This window comes from Chiloscyllium plagiosum, chromosome 11, assembly GCF_004010195.1.
Source record: "Chiloscyllium plagiosum isolate BGI_BamShark_2017 chromosome 11, ASM401019v2, whole genome shotgun sequence".
Lineage (NCBI taxonomy): Eukaryota > Metazoa > Chordata > Chondrichthyes > Orectolobiformes > Hemiscylliidae > Chiloscyllium > Chiloscyllium plagiosum.
In genome coordinates this window covers 65,270,254-65,295,965 of record NC_057720.1, presented here as the reverse complement: position 1 = coordinate 65,295,965, position 25,712 = coordinate 65,270,254, and the positions used below count along the sequence as shown (strand labels likewise).

The window sequence follows — 25,712 nt, the reverse complement described above, 5'->3', positions numbered from 1 at the left end:
CACCCTCACCTTGACCTCTTTCCACCTATCGCATTTCCAATACCCCTCCCCCAACTCCCTCCTCCCTACCTTTTATCTTAGCCTGCTGGACACACTTCCCTCAATACTGAAGAAGGGCTTATGCCCGAAACGTCGATTCTCCTGTTCCTTGGATGCTGCCTGACCTGCTGCGCTTTTCCAGCAACACATTTTCAGCTCACACCTTAAATGAATACAAAGAAACTTCCAAGTGCCCCCAGTTTTTACTGACACAGGCTACGAGTGCAGGTAGCAACATTTAAGGTGGTGAATAGAGTACAAAGATTACTTTGTCTTGAATGTAGTAAAACTTCCTGAGTATGGTGGAGCTGCACTCTTTCAAGCAATTGGGGTGCATTCCATCTTACCCCTGACATCTGCTCAATTGTAGTCCCATGACATTAATGATGTGGGATTCAAAACCCTTGATTGTCCAGATGGGAATGTTTAGACTTGTTCTTTTTAGAGATTGTAATTGTCTGGCAATCCCTTGATACATGCCACTTTACAAAGTTGAATACTATCCAAATCATGCTGCTACTGAGCAGGCAGTACTTTGTTCTCTAAGGAGTTGTAAATTAATCTTCTTCAAATTCAGACATCCCTTGGGGTGGCACGGTGGCTCACAGTGCCAGGAACCCAGGTTCCATTCCGGCCTTCAGTGACTGTGGGGAGTTTGCACATTCTCCCTGTCTCTGTGTGGGTTTCCTCCGGGTGCTCCGGTTTCTTCCCACAGTCCAAAGATATGCAAGTTAGGTTGCTGGACATGCTAAATTGCTTGTAGTGTCCAGGGATGTGTGGGTTAGCCCAGGGTTACAGGGCTAGATGGGATTTTTTTTTTGGAGGGTCGATGTGCACTTGTGAGGCCGAATGGCCTATTTCCAGACTGTAGGGATTCTGGGATATCTATATTTCTCTAATTCTATCCTCTTAATTGCTCAAATATTGGTGGCCACACTATCAATTGCATTAGGCCCTGAATTCTAGAAGGCTCTCCCTAAAGTTTTTTGCTTCTCTTTCTTCCTTTAAGTTGCTCATTAAAATGTATTGCTTTGATCGAGCATTTGCTCATCTGCACTAATATCACCTTGTGTGGCTTACTGTCAAAATGTTACTTTATAATTCTTCTGTAAACTCTCAGGTGTTATGCTACACCATTACAATTGTGGTGGTTGTTGTTGAATGGATCTGCACACTGCAATTCTCAGTGAACATCCTCACATCCAATCTCAGTGGTATGGGAGTGGGGGGGAAAAGTCATTAATAAAACAACTGAAGATGCTTGGGCTGATCGCAATAGCCATAGTAACTCCTGAAGTGATGCACTGGGACTGAGACAATTGACTCCCAACAAACCTAACAACCTTCACTCCTGCTGATTCTCATTCATTTCAATTGTATCAGGTTACCTGGATGCCATACTTGGTGTGTGTGTGTGTGTACATAGATCCCTGAAAGTTGCCACCCAGGTGGATATTGCTGTTAAGAAGGCATATGCTGTGTTAGGTTTCATTTCTGGAGGGATTGAGTTCCGGAGCCACAATATCATGTTGCAACTATACAAAACACTAGTGCGGCCATACTTGGAATATTGTGTACAGTTCTTGTCCCCATATTTCGGGAAGGACATGGAAGCATTGGAAAATGTGCAGAGGAAATTTACCAGGATGTTGCCTGGTCTGGAGGGAAGGTCTTATGAGGAAAGGCTGAGAGTCTCGAACCTGTTCTCACTGGCAAGAAGAAGACTAAGAGGGGATTTGATACAGACATACAAGATGATCAGAGGATTAGATAGAGTAGACAGTGAAAGTCTTTTTCCTAGGATGACGACATCAGCATGTACGAGGGGGCATAACTACAAATTGAGGGGTGATAGATTTAAGACAGATGTCAGAGGCAGGTTCTTTACGCAGAGAGTGGTAAGGGCGTGGAATGCCCTACCTGATAATGTAGTCAACTCAGCCACATTAGGGAGATTTAAACAATCCTTTGATAAGCACAGGGATGATTTTGGGATAGTGTAGGGGGATGAGCTGAGAATAGTTCACTGGTTGACGCAACATCAAGGGCCGAAGGGCCTGTTCTGCGCTGTATTGTTTTATGTTCTATGTTCTATTTGCCTCTATAGTTCTCTGCAGCAAGTGACTCAGGGCTAAAGACAGTCAATTGTTCTCTCCCACCATTTACTATGAGCTGTTGCCTCTAACCAGTGACTGTGACATTAAATAATTAATGTATAAATTCCCTGCATCTTAAGCAAAAAAAATGTGATTCAGGAAGGAAGGACGTTGGAGAGTAGAGGTTCTTCGGAAGAAAAGGAAGATGTTATCCAAGCCTGTAGTGCTATTGAACTGTGTGATTCTCCAATGATTTTCTTCTCCACCCAATACAACCACATTTTTGTATCTGTCTGTATGTATGTGTAGGACTTTAAAGGGAGTTAGAGTTTTAACTAGTAAAGTTGTATGTTGCTATTTTATAGTTATTTTCCTGTGGTTAGAATTTACTTATTTTAATCATTTGCTATTTGATGACACTGTCAGTGACCCATACCGTCATTTTGCAGATAATTGAGAGTAGTCTGATGGGATGTTAATTGGCAGGACTGAAGTTGTCCTGTATTTTATAAACGTATTATGCCTGTGTGATTTCCCATTTGCTCACATGGATGTCAGTGTTATTGTTGTGGTTAATGCATGTTACAGCATTAGTGCACATTCCAACTGCACAACTGATGGTCAGTGTGATCACAGCGGTGAAGTATGCCTAACACATACATGGCTAATCCTTCAGCACAGTTTAATGTAAATCTCAATTGGGATGTGTGCAGGTCATTCAGGTTGAATTTGTTCTGACAGCTCACAGTTGAATATAAATTTCAAATTTAGGTAAATATGAATTTAGGTACATTTTGAGTTTATAACATTCATTGAAATACACACAATTTCAAATACAGAACAGCTTTCCATTAATTTAAATGATAATCTATGTAAAATTCTCCAGTACCTTTACAGTTAGGGATCTGTGCTGTCCACTCTTTATTGGCTTGACACTGAATACGTTTTGACCCATGCAGTACAAATCCCTTATTGCAGCTAAAATCACATATTGAGTTATAACTAAAATTTCCGATGCGATGGGAGCAGTTCAATGCTCCTTGTTCAGGCTGCGTCAGTGTCTGGCAGGTTACAGCTGAAATAAAGGATCAGAACTTAAATTAGGACGTTGGAATATGGCACAAACTGAATACTTTTCTCGCAGTATTGTGGATCTAAAACCAGCTTTCCTTAAAAGTTTTGTTATCTCTCAGAAATAAACACAGTACCTTTGCAGGTGGGACTGTGTGCTGTCCACTGTCCACTGGCTTGACATTGAAGTCTGCCTGAGCCGTTCAGTATAAACCCTTCATCACAGTTAAAATCACATGTTGAATCATAACTAAAGTTTCCAATGGGATGGGAGCATCTCATTGTTCCTCGTTCGGGCAGTGTCAGTGTCTGACAGGTTACAGCTGAAATACAAGACTGGAATCTCAGTTTATTTTTAAACATGTGACGCCTGATGTGCATGGGTAAAGATACAGAGCTGGAAAGGCAAAGCCAGCTTTGACTGAAAAATTTAAAGCCAAACTTAGAAAGGAATATTCATTTGATGAGTGACAACATTATGAATGGAGCAAGTTTATTATTACATACTGAAGTCCACCCACTTCCCTAAAAATTAAATCTACATAGTTGTTAGTGTATTAGATTCAGTTGTAATGAAGATCTCCAGTGGGATTGAAGCCATTGATAGCTCTGCTTTCAGGTTGTCATCAGTGTCTGACAGATTATAGCTAAAATACAAGATTACATTATCAATGATAGATGTTTAAAAATTTTGAAGGCTGAACTGGTTTGGAAGTACTCAGTATTTTACAGGTGTGCAGGCAACTGGGGTTGTTGCATCTTTGGTATATCATTTTAATATTTGATGCGTCATCTAATGTTCATCAGTACCTTTGCAGGTGGGAGTGTGTGCTGTCCACTGTCCACTGGCTTGACACTGAAGTCTGCCTGAGCTATTCAGTATAAACCCTTCATCACAGTTAAAATCACATGTTGAATTGTAACTAAAGTCTCTGATGGGATGGGAGCATCTCATTGTTCCTCGTTCGGGCAGTGTCAGTGTCTGACAGGTTACAGCTGAAATACAGGATGAGAATTTATAATTAGAATAATGCGAGATGGGATATACCACCAGTATATTATTTTTTCAACATTAAAATAATACAGATGTAATATGAGCATTTTCAGTTTTGCGTATCAATTTCTCCAGTACCTTTACATAAGGGAGTGTCTGCCGTCCATTGTCCACTGGCCTGACACTGGAGCTTGTCTCGACCATTCAGCACAAATCCTTCATCACAGTTAAAATCACATGTTGACTTGTAACTGAATTCTTCAATGGGATGAGAACAGTTTATTGTCCCTTGTTCAGGAGGAGACAGTGTCTGACAGTTTATAGCTGAAATTGAAATGATTTACAAATTTAAATGCAGCAGGCCTCTAAAAGATGAAGCACACGTGCATAAAAACCGAGGATTGTGTTCATGCCCTGAAGTTATTGAACTCAGTGTAGAGTCCTGATGGCTGTAAAGTGCCCAAGTGGTGATGAGGTGCTGGTCCTCCAGTCTGTACTGAGCTGGAACACTGCAACATGGCCAGGATGGGGAATTAATCATGGAAATTAAAGGGATGGCCGGTGAATTGAATAGGTATTAGCATTCCTCTTCACCATAAAGGATGTAAATCGTATCCCAGAAATACCTATAAACAGTAAATGGAAGGAAGGGAGGGACTCCAGAAAACTACAAATACCAGGAAGTGGGACTGAGCAAATTGTCGAAGCTGTGGCTGACAATTCCTTGGATCGTGATCAACTTCTTCCTGGAGTCTTAAAAGAAGTGGCTAGTGAGACAGTTGATGCATTGATTTTAATTTTCCAAAATTCCCCAGATTCAGGGAAGATTACCATAGGATGGAAATAGCGAATGTAGCTGCTTTATTCAAAAGAGGGAGGAAGACAGAAAGCAGGAAAGCATAGGTCAGTTAATGAAAAATTTATATGAGGAAAATGTTAGAACCTGTTATTTTATACATTATAGTAGGGGACTTTAACTAAGTTTAAGCTCATCAGGTAAAGTCTACAATATGAAAGGGAAATCATATCTGACTATTTTATTGGAGATTTTATAGAATGGCAGTGCAGGCTTGAGTGACATTGGTTGATGACTGCCCCTAATATGTATGTTTGCACATGCTTAATAAAGCAGGAGAATCGACGTTTCGGGCATAAGCCCTTCTTCAGGTTTATGCCCGAAACGTCGATTCTCCTGCTCCTTGGATGCTGCCTGACCTGCTGCGCTTTTCCAGCAACACATTTTTCAGCTCTTACCTCCAGCGTCTGCAGTCCTCACTTTCTCCATGCTTAATAAAACAAAGTTAAAAATCACACAATACCAGGTTATAGTTAAACAGGTTTAATTAGAAGCACTAGTTTTTGAAGTGCTGCTCCTTCATCATGTGGTTGTGGAGGCTAAGATCATGCTCCCAAAATCTATAGCCAAAGGAGTCCAGTGTCATGAAGATGTGATACAGTAAACAATCTTAGATAAACCTTTCATCTTTTGTAGTGGGATATGCTGGTTTCTGTTCATTAATATGTAAATTCCAGAACTTCCTTTAAATTACATTCTCAATATAGCTCAAGTTTTTAAACAGTAGGTGTGAAGTCTGTCTGTGTCCCAATGCTATGTCAGACTGACAAACCCTCTGTATAGTTTTGCAAAGTTTTGCATGGATTCATCTAGTTTTTGAGCAAAATAAAATGTAATTCTGTAAAAAGAAATTTACCCCATAAGTTTATATGTGTGCACATGTAGGAGTGACAGATTGAGTGTGCGTGTGGATGTGGTTGCATGTGAGAAAGTGTGTGTGTAAGCTCGGTTAAGTGTATGTGTGAGTGTGATGGGTATGTGTGAGAGGGTGTATGTGTTGGTGTGAGTGTGGGGCGTGTATGTATGTGCATATGAGAGAGAGCTTGTGTAAAAGGGAGGGCCTGCGTGTGCGCTTGTGTGAGTGTGTGTGATGAATGAGTGAGAGAGTGTGTGTATTGTGCATTGGGGTCACGTGTAGTATGACATGAACCCAAGGTCCCAGTTGAGGCCATTCCCATGGGTATCAGCCTCTGCTCAGCCACTCTGCATTGTTGTTTGTCCCAAAGTCCACCTTGGAGGATGGTCGCCCAAAGGCCCAAAGCCCAGACTGCTGAAGTGTTTCCGACTAGGAGGGAATACCCCTGCCTGGTGATTGTTGTTCAGCATCCATTCATCGATTGTCATAACGTCAACTTGGTCTCGCCAATGTACCATGCCTCAGGGCTTCCTTGCCTGCAACGTATGAGATCGACCATGTTGGCCAAGTAACATGAGTACCTAACCTCCACAACCACCTGATGGAGGAGCAGTGTTCCGAAAGGTAGTGCTTCGAAATAAACCTGTTGGACTATAATCTGGTGATTTTAACTTTGTGCACCCTAATCCAACACCAGCACCTCCAAGTCTTAATGAAACAAATAATTTTAAATTGATGATAAACATAAAGTTCTTCAATACCTTTACAGGTTGGAATCTCCTTTGTCCACAGTCCATTGGCTTGACATTGAAGCTTGTCAGACCATTGTAGTACATAACCTTCTGTACAGTTAAAGTCACAGACTGAGTTGTAACTGAAATTTCCAAAGGGATGATAGCAGTTCATTGTCCCTTGTTCAGGCTGAGTCAGTGTCTGACAGGTTACAACTGAAATACAAAATTAGCATTTACGTTTAGAGTTTTGAAAAATGGGATAAACTAAATGTTTTCTCAACCTTAAAATAGTACAGATGTGTAGTCAGCTTTATTGACGGCTTTGCTTCAGTCTAAATTTACTCTAAAATAATCAGCTACAACAAAATTTTGTATTGAAAAGTTCATTTGTAAAGTGGAGCTTAGGTTTAATGTGTAAACTACTGTAGATATTGAACCATGTTTTTACAAAACATAAAGTGCATTGTCTATTAATTTGGTGCAGGCAATACCTTTACACATGGGAATCTGTGCTGTCCATTGTCCAGAAGCTCCACACTCCACTCTCTCTGATCCTATCAATGTAAATCCTTCAGCGCAGGAGAAGTCACACGATGATCTGTAACTGAAGTCTCCAATTGGATGGGAGCAGTTATATGTTCCTCTGTCTGGACTCTTCAGCACGTTGCACTTCATGGCTGGAATATGAATGACATAGTTAACGTGCTACCTAAACAGACTTGGCGGGATCTTCCCAGCCAGTGGTGGGAAGTGAACTTGGTTCAACAGTATACTGAAGGCCAAGATCCATTTCCCACCCAACCACCAACTGAGTCAGTCATTTAAATAGGGAGAAGGTGAGGACTGCAGATGCTGGAGATCAAAGCTGAAAAATGTGTTGCTGGAAAAGCGCAGCAGGTCAGGCAGCATCCAAGGAGCAGGAGAATTGACGTTTTGGGCATAAGCCCTTCTTCAGGAAGAAGGGCTTATGCCCAAAACGTTGATTCTCCTGCTCCTTGGATGCTGCCTGACCTGCTGCGCTTTTCCAGCAACACATTTTTCAGTCATTTAAACAGTCAATTAGTGATCTTCAGGACATATCTCCCCCCCAGGTTGTAATTATTTCAGCATCAGTCACATAATCCCAGAACCTGCACTAATGGGTGCATGATTGACAGATTCAACTCACTGTGGGTAGGTGTGGCCACTGAAAGCAACTGCTGTGCCCTTGTTTCCAATCCCATGTCCCTATTTCTCCATGTCCCCCCACCCTGTGAGATTCCCCCAGTTAATACTTCCCTTTTCCATGGATGACCCTTCATCGTGGGAGCCTGGGGGATGTTGTCCCAGGAACAGTCACCACCTTCAAAGTGGCACCATTGAGTTCTGAAGCTGCTGGGCCTCAGACTGACCAGCAGCTCTTGTTGGGTGGGACTTCCTGGTCCACGGTTCTCATTCCAACAGAGTTGAGTGAGTTTCTGTCCAGGTTTTTCTGTTTTTGGATTTAGATTTTGCCTGAACAGTTAATTGGAAACTAGGACACTGCCTGACTTTTCTGGCATGCGCTAAGTTACAGGATGAAGTCATATCCTGAAAGTGGCAAATTTAGAGCCACTTGACTTCATGAAATTGAAGTGTTTATTGTTGAGGGGTGGAGGAAATCATGCCTGGAGAAGCATTGGTCACATCTAAAACTGAAGTGTCAACCTGCTGAAGATACAGTACAGGACTATTTATTTGATAATCAGCAGTAATAGTAAGCCATTGACAATGCTAAGTGACCCATTAAGAATGAATCAGATCAAGGCTCTCAGTTCCGTTACACCCTGAAGGTGAATGACAAACAACTGACACCCTGAGATGACAAGGTTCCACAAATATTCCCTCAGTGATAGGAGGGACAAGCTCATAGTGTAAAAGAGAAGACTTCGCCATGTGCATATACCTTCAGCCATAACGTCTAGGTGAATGCTTCAGCTTGATCCGTTCTTCCTGAGATTTACAAACAGATCAGTTTGGAGCAGGAAGAGGTTATTCAGGCCCCAAGCCTGATCCCCCATTTGATAAAGGTGTGAGTTCTATCTGGACAACACAACTCAAGATCTCATTACAGCCATTGTCCAACTATGAATAAAACAGCGTAATTCGGGCAGTGAGTTAAAAGTGGCTGCCTATGGCAGAAGGAAGCCTTTGCCTGAGTGTTGTATTCGGGAGCCTGGGTATTACTGAAGTCAAGGTGAATTGGTAAGAAAATTATCCACTGGCTGGAGTCATACCTAGCATGTGAAAAGGTGGCTGTGATTTTTAAAGGCCAATCAACCCGGTTCCCTGACAATGCTGCAGGAGTTTCTCAGGATTGCATCCTGGACCCAACTATCTTCAGCTGTTCATCGATGGACCTTCGCTCCATCATAAGGTCAGAAGGTGAGAATGTTTGCTGATGTTTGCACATTGTTCAATACCTCAGGGAATGAAGCAGTGCATGGCTGCATGCAGCCTGCATAACGTCACGCAAATAAGTAGCAAATTTCACACCACGTAAGTGCCAGGCAATTGCCATTGCAAGAATCTAACCACCTCTCTTTGACATTCGTTAGTATTACCACCGCTGAATTCCCCACCATCTGCATTTTAGACATCAAGATTGACAAGGAATTTAATTGGACAAAAGTGAGAACTGCAGATGCTGGAGATTAGAGCCAGCATCTGTACTGGAAAAGCACAGCAGGTCAAGCAGCATTCGATGAGCAGACAAATCGACGTTTCAGGCAAAAGCCCTTCATCAGGACCTTTAATTTAATTTAATTGGACCAACCACAAATATTGTGGCCTTGGGCCAGAGACTGAAAATTCTTAGGTGAGTAAATCACCTCTCAAATCCTAAGGCACAAATCAGGAGTTTGATGGAATACTGCTTGCTTGCCTGGTTAATATGCAGCAACAACATTCCATTTGATTCAGGACAAATCAGCCTGCTGGACAGGTACTCCATATTAAACATTCACCCTCTCCAACACAGTGGAACTTTAGCATCAGTGTAAACCATTTACAAGATGCACTACAGAAAATTTTCAAGGTAAGTTCAACAGCATCTCTAAATCTGCAACCTCCACCACCTAAAAGAACAAGGCAAAAGATGCATAGAAATACTACCATCTGCAAGATCCGCCCCAGGCTTTTATTTTTTTCATTCATCAGATGTGAGTATCACTGGCTGAATGATATCCTTTTATTACCCATTCCTAGCTGCCCTTGAGAAGTTGGTGGAGAGCTGCCTTCTTGAATCACTGCAGTCCATTTATTGTAGCTAGACCCACAATGCCAACAGGAAGGGAATTTCAGGATTTTGACCCTGTGACAGTGAAGGAATAGCAATATATTTCCAAGTCAGGATGCCGAATGGCTTGGAAGGGAAGTTGAAGGAGGTGGGTTTCCTATGTCCTTTTAGATGGAAGTAGACACGTGTTTGGAAGGTGCTGTGTGAGGAACCTTGATAAAATTTCAGCAATGCATCTTTTAGATGTTACACAATGTTGCCACTGAGCATTGGTAGTGGAGGGATTGGATGTTAGCAGGTGTGATACCAAATATATTGAAACATGTAAGTTCTTGAAGGATCGTGAGAGGGTAGATGTTGAAAGGATGCTTCCCTCATGGAAGAGTCCAAAACACAGGACTATATTTAAAATAAGGGGGTTCTCACTTGAGATGGAGATGAGAAGTTTTTTATTTCATTCAGAGGGTCATGAATCTGTGGAACTCTCTTTCTCAGAGACTAATGGAGACAGAATCATTGAATAATATTAAGGCAGAGATAGATAGTTAATTGACTAATAAGGGAATCAAGGAATAGCTAAGTAGACAGTAAAATGATGTATGGGCCGCAATCAATTCAGCACTGATTTTAACAAATGGCAAAGCAAGCTTGAGTTGCTGAATGGCTTACTCTATTTCCTAGGTCTATGTTCATACATTTATATATGTTTAAGTCACACATCTTCCTGATTGGGAAATATATTGCCTTTTTTATTCATCGTTGCTGAGTAAAAATCCTGTAACTCCCTTCCTAATTGCAGCTGCAGTGCTTTAAAGTAGTAGACAAAAAACACGTTCTCAAGGTCAGTTATGGATGGGCAATAAATGTTGGCCTTGCTAGTAATGCTTACATTACATAAACAAGAAAAAAACATAACTGTAAAATTCTGAACTCTGGTCAATATGCCCCATTAGTAATTCCTCAGATCTGCTTGCGAATTCTTCAGAGAATTTTAGTCGGAAAAGTGATAGCTCCAGCACAAACTAAAAGTATAAAATTAAGATCTTCCAGAAATGATCCCAAGTGTGCTCTTTTAGCAAATCTAAACTATTCTAGTAGAAGTTTGCTGTGTTTGGTTGCAGTAATCTGGGCTAGGAAGAGTTAAAGGTCAGGCCTGGCAGGAAAACATGTGCACTTTCAATAGATGAAGACATGGTGCAGATCATGTAGTATTCTCTAATTTAAATAGCCTGGAATCATAATCTACATTCACAGACAAAGAATGACCATTTACATTACAGTGCTGACAGCATACATGCTTCAGCAAGTGTCAGTTAGTGCCTTTAGGAGAGGAAGTACAACAAATAGAAAGTAATGTATTTCCTGTTTATAGAACCATATCACATCTCTCAGACGTCTCAAATAAGATAAGTTAAATTTGAAGCATGGTGACTACATTATGTAGGCAAATTGGAAACTTTTACACAGGAAGAACCAAGCAATTAGAACTTCCCATTCCCTGTTGAATGCATCGGATTCATCTGAATTGAGTTAGATTGTCAGGGCCTTTGTTTAACTTTTCATCAAAATAACTATCTTCAACAATGTTACAAAGCTTCATAATTGTGCCCGAGAGACAACAGAAACCCAACCCAAACTTCCTGTCAAAATCAAAGGCACAAAGTGGACAGATTGCAGGAAAGGGACAAGATGATAGGGAAAACTTGGGATTTTCAGCCAATTCATTGCAATTTAAAATTATGACCATCTGCTGGGGTACTGAATGGAAGTTGCTGGGAAAAGCAGATAGATTACTTGTCAAACTGCCCACACCCATGGTCACAGCCAGATTTGAGCTCATGTATAGGAGGTTCCTATGTTACTCTGAAAATTGCATCCAGCAGGCAGAGAAATGGAGGTCTTTCTACATATCTTCCACTTAAATAGAAACATGATCCACTGTGTAATTTCATCTTTGGGAATATGAAAAAAACCCAGTGTCAGTGATTGTTAGGTGGCCTCTATTACCTTTGCATGTTGGAGTCTTTGCTGTCCATTGTCCAGATGCGTCACATTCGAGCCAGTTTGTTCCAGATAACAAGAATCCCTCAGAACACCAAAACTGACATGTTGAGATGTAGCTAAATTCCCCAATGGGATGGGAGCAGTTCATCACCCCATATTCAGGCTGTGTCAGTAACTTGCATTTTGAAACTGAAATAAAAGTTCACAATTTTTAAATTTAAATCCACTTTTTGCATGAGTATCTAAACTTTTCCTAAACAGTGTAGCAAAGTATAATTTTGTGCATTAAATATCTTTATACAAGAACACAAGTAATACAAGCAGGAGTAAATTATAGGGCCCATAGAGCTGATTCTACCAATTAATACGATCATGGTTAACCTTGGATTTCAATTCCACCTTCCTGCCTACCCCTTGTATGCCTTGATTCCTGGACATTCACTTAGAACTTGCATATTCCTGCATAAATATAGTCATGGTTCTATGCAAAAACACGATGTTCAAAATGTTTAGACTGGATTAAAATTTTTTGATTATGGTTTCCATGATGTTATTAGTCATTCGTAATGGAAACAAATGGGAAATTCGAGGAATATTAGGGTGAGCAGTAAAGTAAATTGGATCAGCTTCCTCTAACGTATCACCAAAATCAAAAATCCATAAAAGCATTCATTTGTCATCAAGCTGCCTTTCTTGTATATTCAATTCTAATTTTTCTGTTTTTTGACACTACGTCTGCTGGGCCATTTGGAATGGACAATAGCCATTGAAACCTTCATCCTATGAACGAATTTGCAAACCTAATGTTGATTTTACATGTTGTCACCAGAAAGTTAAAGGCTGAGAGTGGATATGATTGTTGTTTTTAACGTTCTAAAGGATGTCAATAATTCAGCTAGTTCGCCTCATCCAGAACAAAGAAATAAGAGAATAAGGTGTACACTTTAAGGGAGTAAATACAAGCGGAATCTATGGAAACACTGAGCAAAATTTGAATTCTTTCAAAACTCACTCATTCACTTGTACAGAATTGTAATCTGGCCCATTATTTCTTAGTGAGGATATGGTATATCTATGAAAAAGATGCCCTGGGGTGACAGTGGAAGCAGGTAGTAATCATAACTTCAAAGTAAATTAGTCATATTTCTTTCAGAAAATAATACTTTGGGAGATACTTTACAAGTAATTTGATATATATGAGATAGTATTGGTGCAGATTTAGTTTTGAATGTCAAAGAAACAACTTGCGTCATTCACCTTGTGTACAATTGTGAACAAATCTTTAATGGTTTAATTTCCAACTAAGCAAAGTTTGTTTGAATCCGACCCCTCTAATGGGGAACTGTGCCATCTGAACTTAGCAAAGAGGCTCTTTAAACCTATCAAATTGAAGAATTCTAACTGGGACATGCAGATCGCAAAGCAAAAACAGTTTGTAAAATATATAAATTACATTCACGTATAAAAGTTGCAACATGTAGATGAGATCAATGGAGAAAAATTCAAGAGAAAAACAGAAAAATACCACATTACACAAATATAATTTTTAGACATCTATAATTGTAACTTTACTTTTTTCAAAGGAAATAAAGTTTTACAGGGAACCAATGTTGACACTATCACAATGATCTATGTCTAGATTCCATTGCTGAAAATTACAGTGACATATTCTCTGTAGGGATAGGATACCATTACAGTGACTTTCATATTTCCACATGCACTGATGCCAGCTGTTTTGCCATGTACTAATGGTGAATGGTGTCCCCGTTATTAGTGTAGCAAACTCCAGACCATGATAACCACAGCATGCTCAGAAGGAACAGGTAACTTTGAACCTCTGGGTCTCAATGCTTTCCACCAGTCACCGTTTTTCTCATGTTATTCCTGGGTCTGTTTTATTTTTATTGATTCATAGAATGTGGTTTTTGTTGCCTGGAGCAGCATTTATTGAGAAAATAGTTGTGAGCTGTCTGTTGAACTGCTGCAGTCTATTTGGTATTGGTATACCCGAAATGCTGTTAGGGAGAGAGTTCCAGGATTTTGACCCAGCAACATATTTCAAGTCATGATGGTGTGAAATTTGGGAGGGGATGGTATTGGTCATGGGTTTGGAAAGTGCTATTCAAGGAGTCTTGGTGAATTTTTTCACCACATCTCATAAATGGTACATACTGCTGCCACTGTGCATTGGTGATGAATGAGTGAATGTTTGTCAATGTGGTCTCAGTCAAGTGTGTTGCTTTGTCTTGGATAATGTAAGGATTCTTGAGTGTTGTTACAGCTACTCTCATCCAGGCAAGTGGGGAACATTCCAACATGCCCCTTACTTGTGCATTTGATCAGTCTTTGGGAAGTCAGGAGGTGAGTTGCTTGCAGCAGTTTTCCTAGCTTCTCACCTGCACTTGTAGTCACAGTATTTATATTGCTAGTCCAGTTCAGTTTCTGGTCAACGGTAACCCCAGGATGTTGATACTAGAAATTTGTTCAATGGCATTGAATATCAAGACTTTAATTGATCAAAATGGGTTGCCATAATTAGTTAAGAACAATATTATTATTGTTTCATGCAACTACCAGGATAATAAAAGGCAAACTGGATGGATATTTTTCTCTGTCCAGAAATGTAGTTTATATGCTATTCCAGTCCACAAGCCTTGGCAATATTTCATGGACTACAGAAATTTTCATTTCCCCACTAAGACAGTAATCTCCAATAACTGAGACATAACTGGATTATGACAAAAATAAAACAAATATACCTGAAACTAAGGTCAAGGGATATAATTTCATATTTGTATGTGTTGAAATTAATTTAGAATATTTTCCTGCCTTTTCTTGAAGAATTGAGTGCCATTTCTGCAACAGTACATCTTATATTCATAATAGTTGAACAACAGTAAATGTTTTTACCTGTTTTATTCAACATGATTGTCACTGATAACAGTCTGAACTTTTAGAATACAGCAGCAAACAAATGGGAGTCATCAAAAGACATGGTGTGTCAGTCACTCTATTACCAGTGCCACTCCTGCTGTGGTCATCTGCTCTGACAACCAGTGGCTGATAAGACAACCTGATAATGCCGGTTTGCTGACTGACAATTAAATCAGAAACAATAACTTATAAACAACATTTGGAAGTGCCGGTGTTTTACTGGGGTGTACAAAGTTAAAAACCACACAATAGTCCAACAGGTTTATTTGAAAGCACTAGCTTTTGGAGCGCTGCTTTTTCATCAGGTGGTTGTGGAGTATCAACAACCACCTCATGAAGAAGCGACACTCCGAAAGCTAGTGCTTCCAAATATACCTGTTGGACTATAACTTGGTGTTGTGCAGTTTTTAACTTTATAAACAACAGCGTATGTTCCAGTGCTATTGAAATTGCAATGTAATTATATAGTACCAGTATCCTTGCGCAATCGCAAAGTTCTGTAACAAAAGTAGACCGTAGACTGCATAGTACCTTCACAGGAGGGTGTCTCTGTTGTCCATTGTCCAGTAGCTCCACACTGAACACTGCCTGATCCATTTATTATAAACCCCTCTTCACAGTTGAAGTCACATGTAGCATTGTAACTGAAGAGTCCAAAGGGATGGGAGCAGTTCATGGTCCCTCTCTCAGGATCCTTCAGACTTGTGCAGTTTACAGCTGAAACAATGATTTTGATAGTCATTCAAAGAACTTAAATTTAACCTTATCACATTTCCCCTTCTATCCTCAAACAGCTCATCTTATCTTCTAAGGAAAGGCTAAAGATAGTCCAAGCAGATACACTAGGCAGAGCATGCCTCTCAGAAGATAATAATACCTGCATTTTTATTTCGAGCTGAAAGAAATTGACCACTTCCAGTTTAGGAAATAAGATAGGTATAAATGATGTTGTAGTTCAAGAATGTCTCAAAATGCAAGAGTGGAGTATCATTGGCAAGGCTGGAATAGTCTATCCCTATTTTGATTTTCAAGAAGAACTAACTGTCCAAGGAAAATTATTATTCAAGAAACAGCAACACATGCTATCAGTTATATTGCATAAGGATTTAGTGCCATGAGCTCATTAAATAAACAATGGTAGAGAAAGTTATACCTTGGAATCCATTACAGCATCAATAGGCGCTGGACGTCAATAATGTTTAAAGAATATATCTTAAACTGTGATAGCTGTTCGATTAGATTAGATTAGATTACTTACAGTGTGGAAACATGCCCTTCGGCCCATCAAGTCCACACTGCCCCACCGAAGCACAACCCACCCATACCCCTACATTTACCCCTTACCTAACACTACGGGCAATTTAGCATGGCCAATTCACCTAACCTGCACATCTTTGGACTGTGGGAGGAAACTGGAGCACCCGGAGGAAACCCACGCAGACACGGGGAGAACATGCAAACTCCACACAGTCAGTCGCCTGAGGCGGGAATTGAACCCGGGTCTCTGGCGCTGTGAGGCAGCAGTGCCAACCACTGTGCCACCGTGCCGCCCACGATGTGTTGCCAACACCCAGATAAGAATCATTGCTGCTGCAAAGGATTGTGGCTAGGCCTTATTCAAATTTGGTGATGACTTTGTTTTCAATTTGTTCTTGGGATGTGAGTGTGTCTATGCACATTTATTCACCATCCCTAAATATCTTTGAGAAGAAAGGGATGAGCTACTTTCTTGAATCATTGCAGTCCACATGGTCTAGGCACACCCACAATGTTTTTAGAGAAACAGTTCCAGAATTTTGATCCAGCAACAGTGAAAGGATGAAAATATAGTTCCGAATCAGGATCATGTGTGACCTGTTGGTGTTGGGTGGGATGTTTGGTGATGGTATCTGCAGGTAGTAGAAGTTGTAGGATTGGAAGATGCTGTCAAGTATGAGTTGACAAGTGTTGAAGTGCGACTGGAATAGAGTAGACACTGCTTTCACTGTGTGTCACTCATGGAGCGGGTGAATGTTTAAAATTGTGGAAAAGATTCCAGTTAATCAGATTGCTTAGTCTGAGATAATGTGAAATATCATGAGAGAGGTTGGAGCTGAACTCATCCAGACAAGTGGAGTGTGTTCTACTACGCTCCTTGACTTATGCCATGTAGATTGTGGACAGATTTTGGAGTCTGGAGGCGAGTAATTCATTGCAGGATTACCAGCTTCTGATCTGTTCTTAGAGTCACAGTATTTATAAGGCTCGTTCAGTTAATTTTCTTGTCAGCTTTAACCCCGAGGATGTTGATGGCATGGGATTCAGCAATAATATTGCTATCAAATGCCACAGGAGATGGTTAGATTCTGTCTGGGTTGGGATAATTATTGCCTGACACTTGCAAAGGGCAAATGTCACTTGCCACTTTTCAGCCCAATACTGGGTGTTGTGCAGATCTTGCTACATGTGAGCTGGGACTACTTCAGTATTTGAAGAATTGTAAATGGTGCTGAACACTGTGCAATCATCAACAAACAGACCCACTTCTGACTTTGTGCTGGAGGGAAGGTCTTGGATGAAGCATCTGTATAAGGTTGAGGAGCTCTTACAGAGATGTCCAGGGCTAAGATGATTGGCCTCCAACAATCACACCACCTTGCTCCATGCTAAGTATGATTCCAGAAAGCAGAGAGATTCCACCCTCAGTCCTTAATGCCAGGGACAGTGATTCTGACCTCACTCCAAAATTCAGCTCTTTTGTCCACAGCTGAATGTCCCTACTTGAACTCAAGCTGAGCACATTGTTGATAAATGCCACTTGACTGCACTATCTACGATATTTTTTATCACTTTGCTCATGCTTATGGGTGGACTGAAAGGGCGCTAATTAGCCAGATTGGTGTTTTCATGTTTTCTTTATGAACAGGCAACATCTGAGTGATTTTTCATATTGGCATACCATTGTCAGTGTTGCAGGTATATTAAATCAACTTGGACAGGAGGACAGGTCATTCTGGAGTACAGGGCTTCATTACTACAGCTGAGACAAACATACTCACTAAATTGTACACCCAACAATATGGAGACAAGACTTATGCCCGAAACATCAACTCTCGTGCTCCCTGGATGTTGCCTGACCTGCTCTGTGCTTTTCCAGTACCATACTTTTCAATTTTGACTCCCCATCATCTGCCATCATCACTTTCTCCAAATATGGAGACAACACATTTTCAAACAGTTCCTCTATGAATGAACCCAGGTGAGTCCCCAGTTAATATTTACCACCTCAATACAATTAACCTCCAATGGACTAAATTCATAAGGGTCCTTGCTGTTCAGTGGTATTGCTCCTATCTCTGAACCAGAAGCCTTAGCTTCCAGTCCCACCAGTGCCAAAGTTGTATTATAACATGTTTGAACAGATTGATTAAAAAAGATCTATAATTAGTTACAAGAGAGAAAGGTCATTTTCATGTTTTAAAATAGCATCTATTGTTAGCAGAAAAGAATGATTCCAGATTTTGTGATACCTTCACAGCTGGGGACCTGAGCTGTCCATAGCCCCGAGGCTTGACACCAAAGATTGCTTGATCCCTGCAGTACAAACCCCTCAGTGCAACCGAACACACATGTAGAGCCGTAACTGAAGTCTTCAAAGGGGCTTTTGCAGTTCATAGTACCTTGTTTAGGAATCGTCAGTAAACTACAGGGAACAGCTAAAACATGAAATTATGCCAATGTAAAACTGACAAGTGAAACCCATTGTACATCAAAACATTTTTGAGAGATACTCCAACTACAATTGTCTTTAATTTATTTTGTGGATGACACGAAAAGCAAGCTCAACTTGTGACTTGGTGGATACATGCAATGTGCGGTGTAGTACTGGGTAACCCTGAAGGATTGCAGTTTGAGTTCTTATTAGATGCTGGCTAAGCTGATTTCAGCTGCAGCATTGTTTGAAATATATCAATTGGTGTTAGCATCCCTGGACAAGGAAGGAGAACAGCATCAGCCAAGATTCCCACCCTTGTTCCTGACTCAGTGATAGCTGTTCGGAAGAAGATCAGGTAGGGAGAGGATCAGATCAGGCTGACATTGAGAATGAGATATCTGGAGGTTGTTATCATCATAGGATTGCAGCCCAATAAGAGGTGGGGAGAAACCTCGCCAAAGAGTTACTACAACATACAAATCCATTTTCATTAAGCGAGGGACTGGCCTATCATGTCACTGCTGTAACCAAAAGTCAAGATGAATGTTTGAATTTTTGACTGGATGTAGGTTTGCTCGCTGCATCCAGAACCTCAACCTGACCTACAAACCTTCTCAAAACTTGCTAGTTTTTGACTGAATCATTGCTCCATTGCCATAGCTTATTATTTTAAACGTTGTCCATGAAGAGAACACATGCTTCTACAGCTGCTGTATCAGCCAGTTCTCACTACTCACAGCTTAGACCTCAATTTAGTACAGTTACAATTTGGGATATTGTTATATGAAAATCTACAAAGAATAAACTGATGAGGTTAAGAAATGTCTGTTGCGTTGAGTCTCACAGCAATGCACATTTAAATGACAGACTCAAAATGATATTACTGTATTGTGGCATGTGACCTAATGGTATAAAGCTTTCCATCTCTATTTTACTAAGCTCTGCCCTTTGACAGGATGACACACTGAGTGAAGCGCACTATAGTACATCTGAATTGCTTAGCTTGAACCCACAAACACACAAGTGCCTATGGTTGTAATGTACATATGCAGACACCAGGTTCTGTCATACAAGTTCGTTGAATTCCTCAGTACTTTGTGAATCATTCTCATTGATGAACAGTCAGTTCTGCTATAACGCGGTAATTCCGTTCCTGTGCAATCCCATATTATAAGAAAATCACATAATAGCAGCACCATTTAAACTAATGGGGCCAGAATCACATTATAACAAATACACACTTTAAAAGTTCATGCTTTAGAAAGAGTATCCCCAGTTCGTCAATCGTGTTATAGCGAATTCACATTAACGAAACGCGTGCTATAGCAGCATGACTTGTATTAGTGGAGCTAACCTAATATCAAGTCTTACTACAATATCATGTTGGAGTCAGAGAATTAGAGAGCTCTATAGCACAGAAAAAAGGCTCTTCAGCCCATCGAGTCTGCGCCAGTCAAAAACAAGGACCCAACCGTTCCAATCCATAATCTAATGATTCTTCTGCCAGATTCACAAATAGCCACTAATAATAAATATAGAGAACTTATTACCTATAATTTGAAGAATAAACATGTTAAAAAACTTTCATTTATCAATAGGTTCCATTTGGTAATTTTTCTTCAATTTCTGACAACACCACATCGAGATTGACAGAAGAGGCCAATGCTACATTAAGACATTCTATTAAAGATGACCTTGCAGCTAGCCACTATACCTTTGCAAGTGGGTATCTCTGCTGTCCATTGTCCAGAAGCTTCACACTGCAGGCTATCTGATCCCTGTAAGATTAATCCAGTTGCGCAGCCAAAATCACATTTTGAGCTGTAACTGAAAGGTCTAAATGGGTCAGAACAGTTCACCAGGAGGTTCTGAGGTGTCTTCAGTTCACTGCATTTCACAGCTGAAATTAGAAGTTATCAGGAATTATAATACATTGCATAAACGAGAAAAACATTTCTTATTGAATAACTTTGTGAAAGATATACTAGTATGGGTTGAGAATTGATTAATAGACAGAGTGCAGAGAGTAGGAATGAACATACAAATCTCAAAATGGCAAGATACAACTAGTGAGTACAGCAAGAATCAGTACTAATACCACAGCTATTCACATTCTTCATAAATAATTACATGTGGAGACTAATAGGCTCTTGTGGTACAGTGGTAGTGTCCCTAACTCTGGGACAGGAGATCCAAGTCTCACCTACTCCAGAGGTGCACAATAATGTCTCTGAATAGGTTAATTAGAAAATACCTAGATGCACAGACTAGTTGTAATATTTCTAAATTTTCAAATGACACAAAACTAAACGGGAATTGTACATTCTTACAAAGATGCATGGTGGCTTCAAACAGAGTTGGACAGGCTGAGTGAATGTCCAAGAACATGGCAGGTAGAACACAATGTAAATTGATGGTAAGTTGTCCCCTTTGGTAGGAAAAGGAGACAAACAGACCATTTTTAAAATGGCAGGAGGTTGGGAAACATTGAAATCAAAAGAGACCTGTGCATCTTGGTCATGAGTCATTAAAGGCCATCATGGAGATCCAGCAATTACTAAGAAAGAACAATTGCATGTTGGCCTTCATTGCAAGGGGTTTAAAGCACAGAAATAAAGACATTTTGTGGCAATTTTACAGAGCCTTGGTGAGACCTTAATCAAGTACTGTGTACAGTTTCGCTATCCTTATCTAAGGAGGTTATATTTGCCATAGAGGAAATGCAACAGAGGTTCACCATTATATTGAGGACATTGAGCCTGTATTCTTTACAGTTTTGAAAACTGAAGCCATAAATTCTTACAGGGCATGCGGAGTGAATACAGATAGGATGTTTCCCCAGCTGGGTGAGTGTAAAACTAGGGAACATAATGTCAAGATGAAGAGCAGGCCACTTAAAACTGAGATGAGGAGAAGTTTCTTCAATCAGAAGGTGGTGAATCTTTAAAATTCAAGCCTTAATCATTGAGCAGGTTCAATACAGAAATCTGGATTGCCAGAGATTCGTGACATCAAGAGATATGGCAATGTTATAGGAAAGTGGCTTGAGGTGGATGATCAGCTATGACCTAATTGAATGATGGAAGACTCTCAATAGATTTAACAGCCAAGGCTTGTTCCAATCAATGATTTTTTAAAATGAGTGTAGTTTGAGATGTGGCAAGCGACATTATGTTCAAGGACTTTGGAGTAGAAAATGTTTGGCGATGGAGTGGTAATATGGAAGAACAGAGGTATTAAGGGTTGATTTATACATGAGAGTGATGAGGGCAGCAGATTTGAAGTAGAGAGAACAGTACCTGAAGAGACCTGGGAACTGCCAATGTGCCAGGAAGGGGAGAATATGGGTAATCAGCAGTTTAGTGAGGAGAGAGTTAATGAAGCAGGAGGTAGATCTCACCAACAAGGTGAACTTGGACACAGCATGAAAGGAGATAGGAGAGAAACTAAAACCAGAAATCAGCTTTAAATCTCATGGAGTCAGTGCCTTGCCAGTACTCAATATTTGAACTAAAGTATGAAGAACTATTACTTGGATGAGATGCCCAAGTGTTGCTGGTTGGAAAGATAAAGACTAGAACTGATCTCTAGACAAGTATACTGAGATACCAATGTACATATTCTGTATTTCCATTCATTCTAGATTCTTTTTATTTCAGATTTCTATTACCAGCATTATTTCTAATTGCCTTTCAATTTGATTTCTGTTTAGTAGCCAGACATATCTATGCATGTCTATGCAAAACATAGATGAAACAGTACCTTCACATGTTGGCTTTTGCGGTGTCCATTCTCCAGAAATTCTACATTGGATCCTGCTCTGTCCACTTAATGCAAATCCTTTGCTACAGCTAAAGTTGCATGTTGAGTTGTAATGAAAGTCTGCAATGGGATGGATACAACTCATATTGCCATAGTCAGGGGCTGTCAAGGTTTCACATACTTGGACTGCAAAACAAAAAACAAGGATAGTAGAGAAATTATTTACTTGAAAAGTGGCAAAGTAACAATCTATTCCAATCTTAGAAATATTAAAATGGCTATCTTATAAAACAATTGCATACCTTTGCAGTTGGGGATCCGCCCTGACCATTGACCAGAAGCTAGACATTGGAGTGTGTCTAATCCATTCAGTACATACCCCTCCCTACAGCTAAAGGTGCAGGTTGAGTTGTAACTGAAATCGGCAAGTGGATGGGAGCAGTTTAGAGTATCTTTACGCGGAACCTCCAACCATCTGCATTTCTTAACTGAAAGTTAGATGCAAATATCGTGATATTGGTACATAAATTGCAACAATGAAATGTAAGCATTTGCTATCATTCTAGGAGTTCTCATTAAAGTAGCAACTTGTCAATTTCTAGTGAGGACAGGGGAAAGGAACACTTTGAAGCTTTCAAAACAGCATCAAGGATGTCTAGTTCTGTTGTACACTGCTTTGATATAAGTTAAAGTTGTCTCTGTTTTGCCCAACAATGTACTTTAATGTAGAAAATATTCCAAGATAATTCTGGATGTAGGTTTGCCCGCTGAGCTGGAAGGTTCATTTCCAGATGTTTCGTCACCCATTGGAGGCCCACTGAAGATGTTACCTAGTAGGGTGATGAAACGTCTGAAAATGAACCTTCCAGATCAGTGAGCAAACCTACATCTAGAACCTCAACCTGAGCTACAAATCTTCTCAAAACTCGTTAATTCCAAGGTAATCTAAGCAGAGAAAAACAAAGGGCTATTCAATTGCCATGTTTCAGGTCCATCTGCTATTCACAATGTGGCCGGGTATGTTGGTGTTACATTATTGTGAAGCCTGTCTCAGAATAAAGCATTTTTGAAACACAATGTGTATGTTACCTTTGCACTCTGGAACAGGCGCAGACCAAACTGCTGAAGCTGTACATTGAAGCCTCTGTGTTGTACTTATTTCATATCCTTCTACACAACTGAAATTGCATATTGAGTCGTAGCTGAAATTTCCGTAAGAGTGGAAACAGCTCATAAAGCTTCGATCTGGTGCCTCCAGGTCAATACACTTAATAACTAAAACGATAATAGCAACATTGTTTGAGAAAGAAGAGCTTAGAAAGATTATGGAGAGATACAAAGATATTAAATGCAGCAAGTATATATTTCTGTTCTGAAAAAATATATCAAATATGTATTTATTCATGGACTTTTTAGTTTCATATTTGCATATGGCCATTTTTAAAATTAGTGTTAAATTTAAATATAAAATGCTGAAAATATGCAACAGGTTCGTGAACATATAACCGTTAACACTAACTGTTAAAAGAGAACAGTTAACTGAATTAAGTGGGGCGTTTGGTTATGAGAAACAGTCTGAAACATGACATGTTAACATTTTTTTCCTCTTTCTAGAGATTGGCTGGCCTTCTGTAAAATTCCAGCATATTTCACTTTTATTTTAGATTTCCAGCATCAACAATTTTTTTTTCCAAAGAAGTATTTTTATTTGCACAGCAAATTGTTCTCAGAATAAAAAGGAAATTCATGGGAATAATATGTTCAATACCCAAAGGAATCAAAAAAGAAAAGGTAGAGTTGCAAAAAAGCAAGAAACACATTTGTGCTTATAGCTACATGTAATCCAAAATAGACACAATGTGTCATGTATTGATAGGGGAAAGCAGCCCTCCTCTTCTACCAAATAGTTGGGGTATAAAGAATTCAAAATGGAAAGCTTTTTGTGGTCACATAGGTCCATAAGCAATAAGTACAATTGATTTTCATTATATTTAATGTAAAGTGACATGAGAGATCCTGAGATAACGTAAATGCAAGTCTTTTTTTGGGAATATTGTGTGCAGTTTTGGATACCAAAAATAAGACAGACATAAGCACATTAGAGAAACTGCAGAAGAGATTCACAAGAATGGTCTCGGGATGAGAAAGTTCACTTACAAGGTTAGAATGGAGTGATTGGGACAGTTTTCCTCACAGAGAAGGGGGCTCAGAGGAGATTTGAAGTTTTCAAAATCATGAGGTCTGGATACAACCGATAGGGAGAAATTATTCCCGCACTTCTTGATAGAGTATCAGGAATGAGAGGACACAGATTTAAAGTGATTTGCAAAAGTAGCAAACATTACACATGAAGAGTGCTCCAAGTTTAGAATACATTACCAGGAAATGTTGTGGAGGCAGGTTGAATTGAAGCATTCAAGAGGTCATTTTATTATTATTTGAACAGAAACAAGGTGCAAGGTGAAAGTCATAATGCTCATTTGGAGACCAAATGCACCTAAAGAAATGGAGGTTAGAGAACTCAGGGATGTTTTGAAAACAGCTCACATTACAGAAGAGGAGGGGAATCGGTTTAGCTCAGTTGGCAGGATTGTTAGTTTACGGAGCAGCGTTATGCCAACAGCATGGGCTCAATTCCCATCATCGGTTTGAGACTACCATGAAGGACTCTCTTTCTCAACCTCTTCCCTCGCTTGAGGTCTGGTGACTCTCAGGTTAAATCAACCACTGGTCGCTTCTCTCTATAATGAGAAAGCAGCCCCTATAGTCTGGTAAGACTATGATGACACAATAACAACCAGACGAGGAAATGCTGGAGGTCTTAAAAAATATAAAGGAGGATAAATCTCTGGGACCTGAACTGGTATATCCCAGGACTTTGTGGTAAGTTAGTGTTGAAATTTCAGGGCCCCTTGCAGAAATATTTGTATTATCCATAACTATGGATGAGGTGCTGGATGACTGGAGAGTGGCTAATGTTGTGCCTTTGTTGAAGAAAGGATGTAAGGAGGAGCCTGGGAACTACAGACCTGTGAATCTGACTTTGGTGGTGGGTAAATTGTTAGAGGTGATTCTGAAAGACAGAATTTATGTACATTTGGAGAAGCAAGGAATAATTAGGGATAGTGAGAGGGAAATCATGTCTCACAAATTTGATTGAGTTTTTTTGAGGAAGTAACCAAGAAAACAGATGAGGACAGAGCGGTAGACATTGTTTACTTGGTCTTTAGTAAAGCTTTTGACAAGGTTCCACATGGTAGACTAATTAGTAAAGTTAGATGACATAGGATTCAGGATGAGCTTTCCGATTGGATACAACATGGTTTAACGACAGAAGACGGAGAGTGATTGTGGAGGGCTGTTTTTCAAACTGGAGGCCTGAGACCAGTGGAGTTCCACAGAGATCGGTGCTGGGT

The 25,712-nt window shown here is 40.0% G+C and overlaps 1 protein-coding gene across 4 annotated transcripts in view; it reads right to left on the bottom strand.

Annotated features, from left to right (window-relative positions):
- The window catches only part of LOC122554483 (P-selectin-like), a 63,548-nt gene that overhangs the window by 19,567 nt on the left and 18,269 nt on the right, over window positions 1-25,712 (bottom strand). For 3 of the 4 annotated variants that reach the window (XM_043699587.1, XM_043699585.1, XM_043699586.1), the window contains 13 exons: window positions 23,386-23,571; window positions 22,599-22,784; window positions 22,297-22,482; window positions 20,249-20,434; window positions 18,350-18,535; window positions 15,372-15,557; window positions 11,910-12,095; window positions 7,138-7,323; window positions 6,674-6,859; window positions 4,339-4,524; window positions 4,017-4,202; window positions 3,344-3,529; window positions 3,025-3,210 (listed from right to left, as the gene is read on the bottom strand). In XM_043699587.1, the coding sequence (XP_043555522.1) occupies window positions 3,025-3,210; window positions 3,344-3,529; window positions 4,017-4,202; window positions 4,339-4,524; window positions 6,674-6,859; window positions 7,138-7,323; window positions 11,910-12,095; window positions 15,372-15,557; window positions 18,350-18,535; window positions 20,249-20,434; window positions 22,297-22,482; window positions 22,599-22,784; window positions 23,386-23,571 (2,418 nt within the window). The remainder of the gene's footprint in view (window positions 1-3,024; window positions 3,211-3,343; window positions 3,530-4,016; window positions 4,203-4,338; window positions 4,525-6,673; window positions 6,860-7,137; window positions 7,324-11,909; window positions 12,096-15,371; window positions 15,558-18,349; window positions 18,536-20,248; window positions 20,435-22,296; window positions 22,483-22,598; window positions 22,785-23,385; window positions 23,572-25,712) is intronic. The other variant, XM_043699588.1, reaches the window with a different exon arrangement.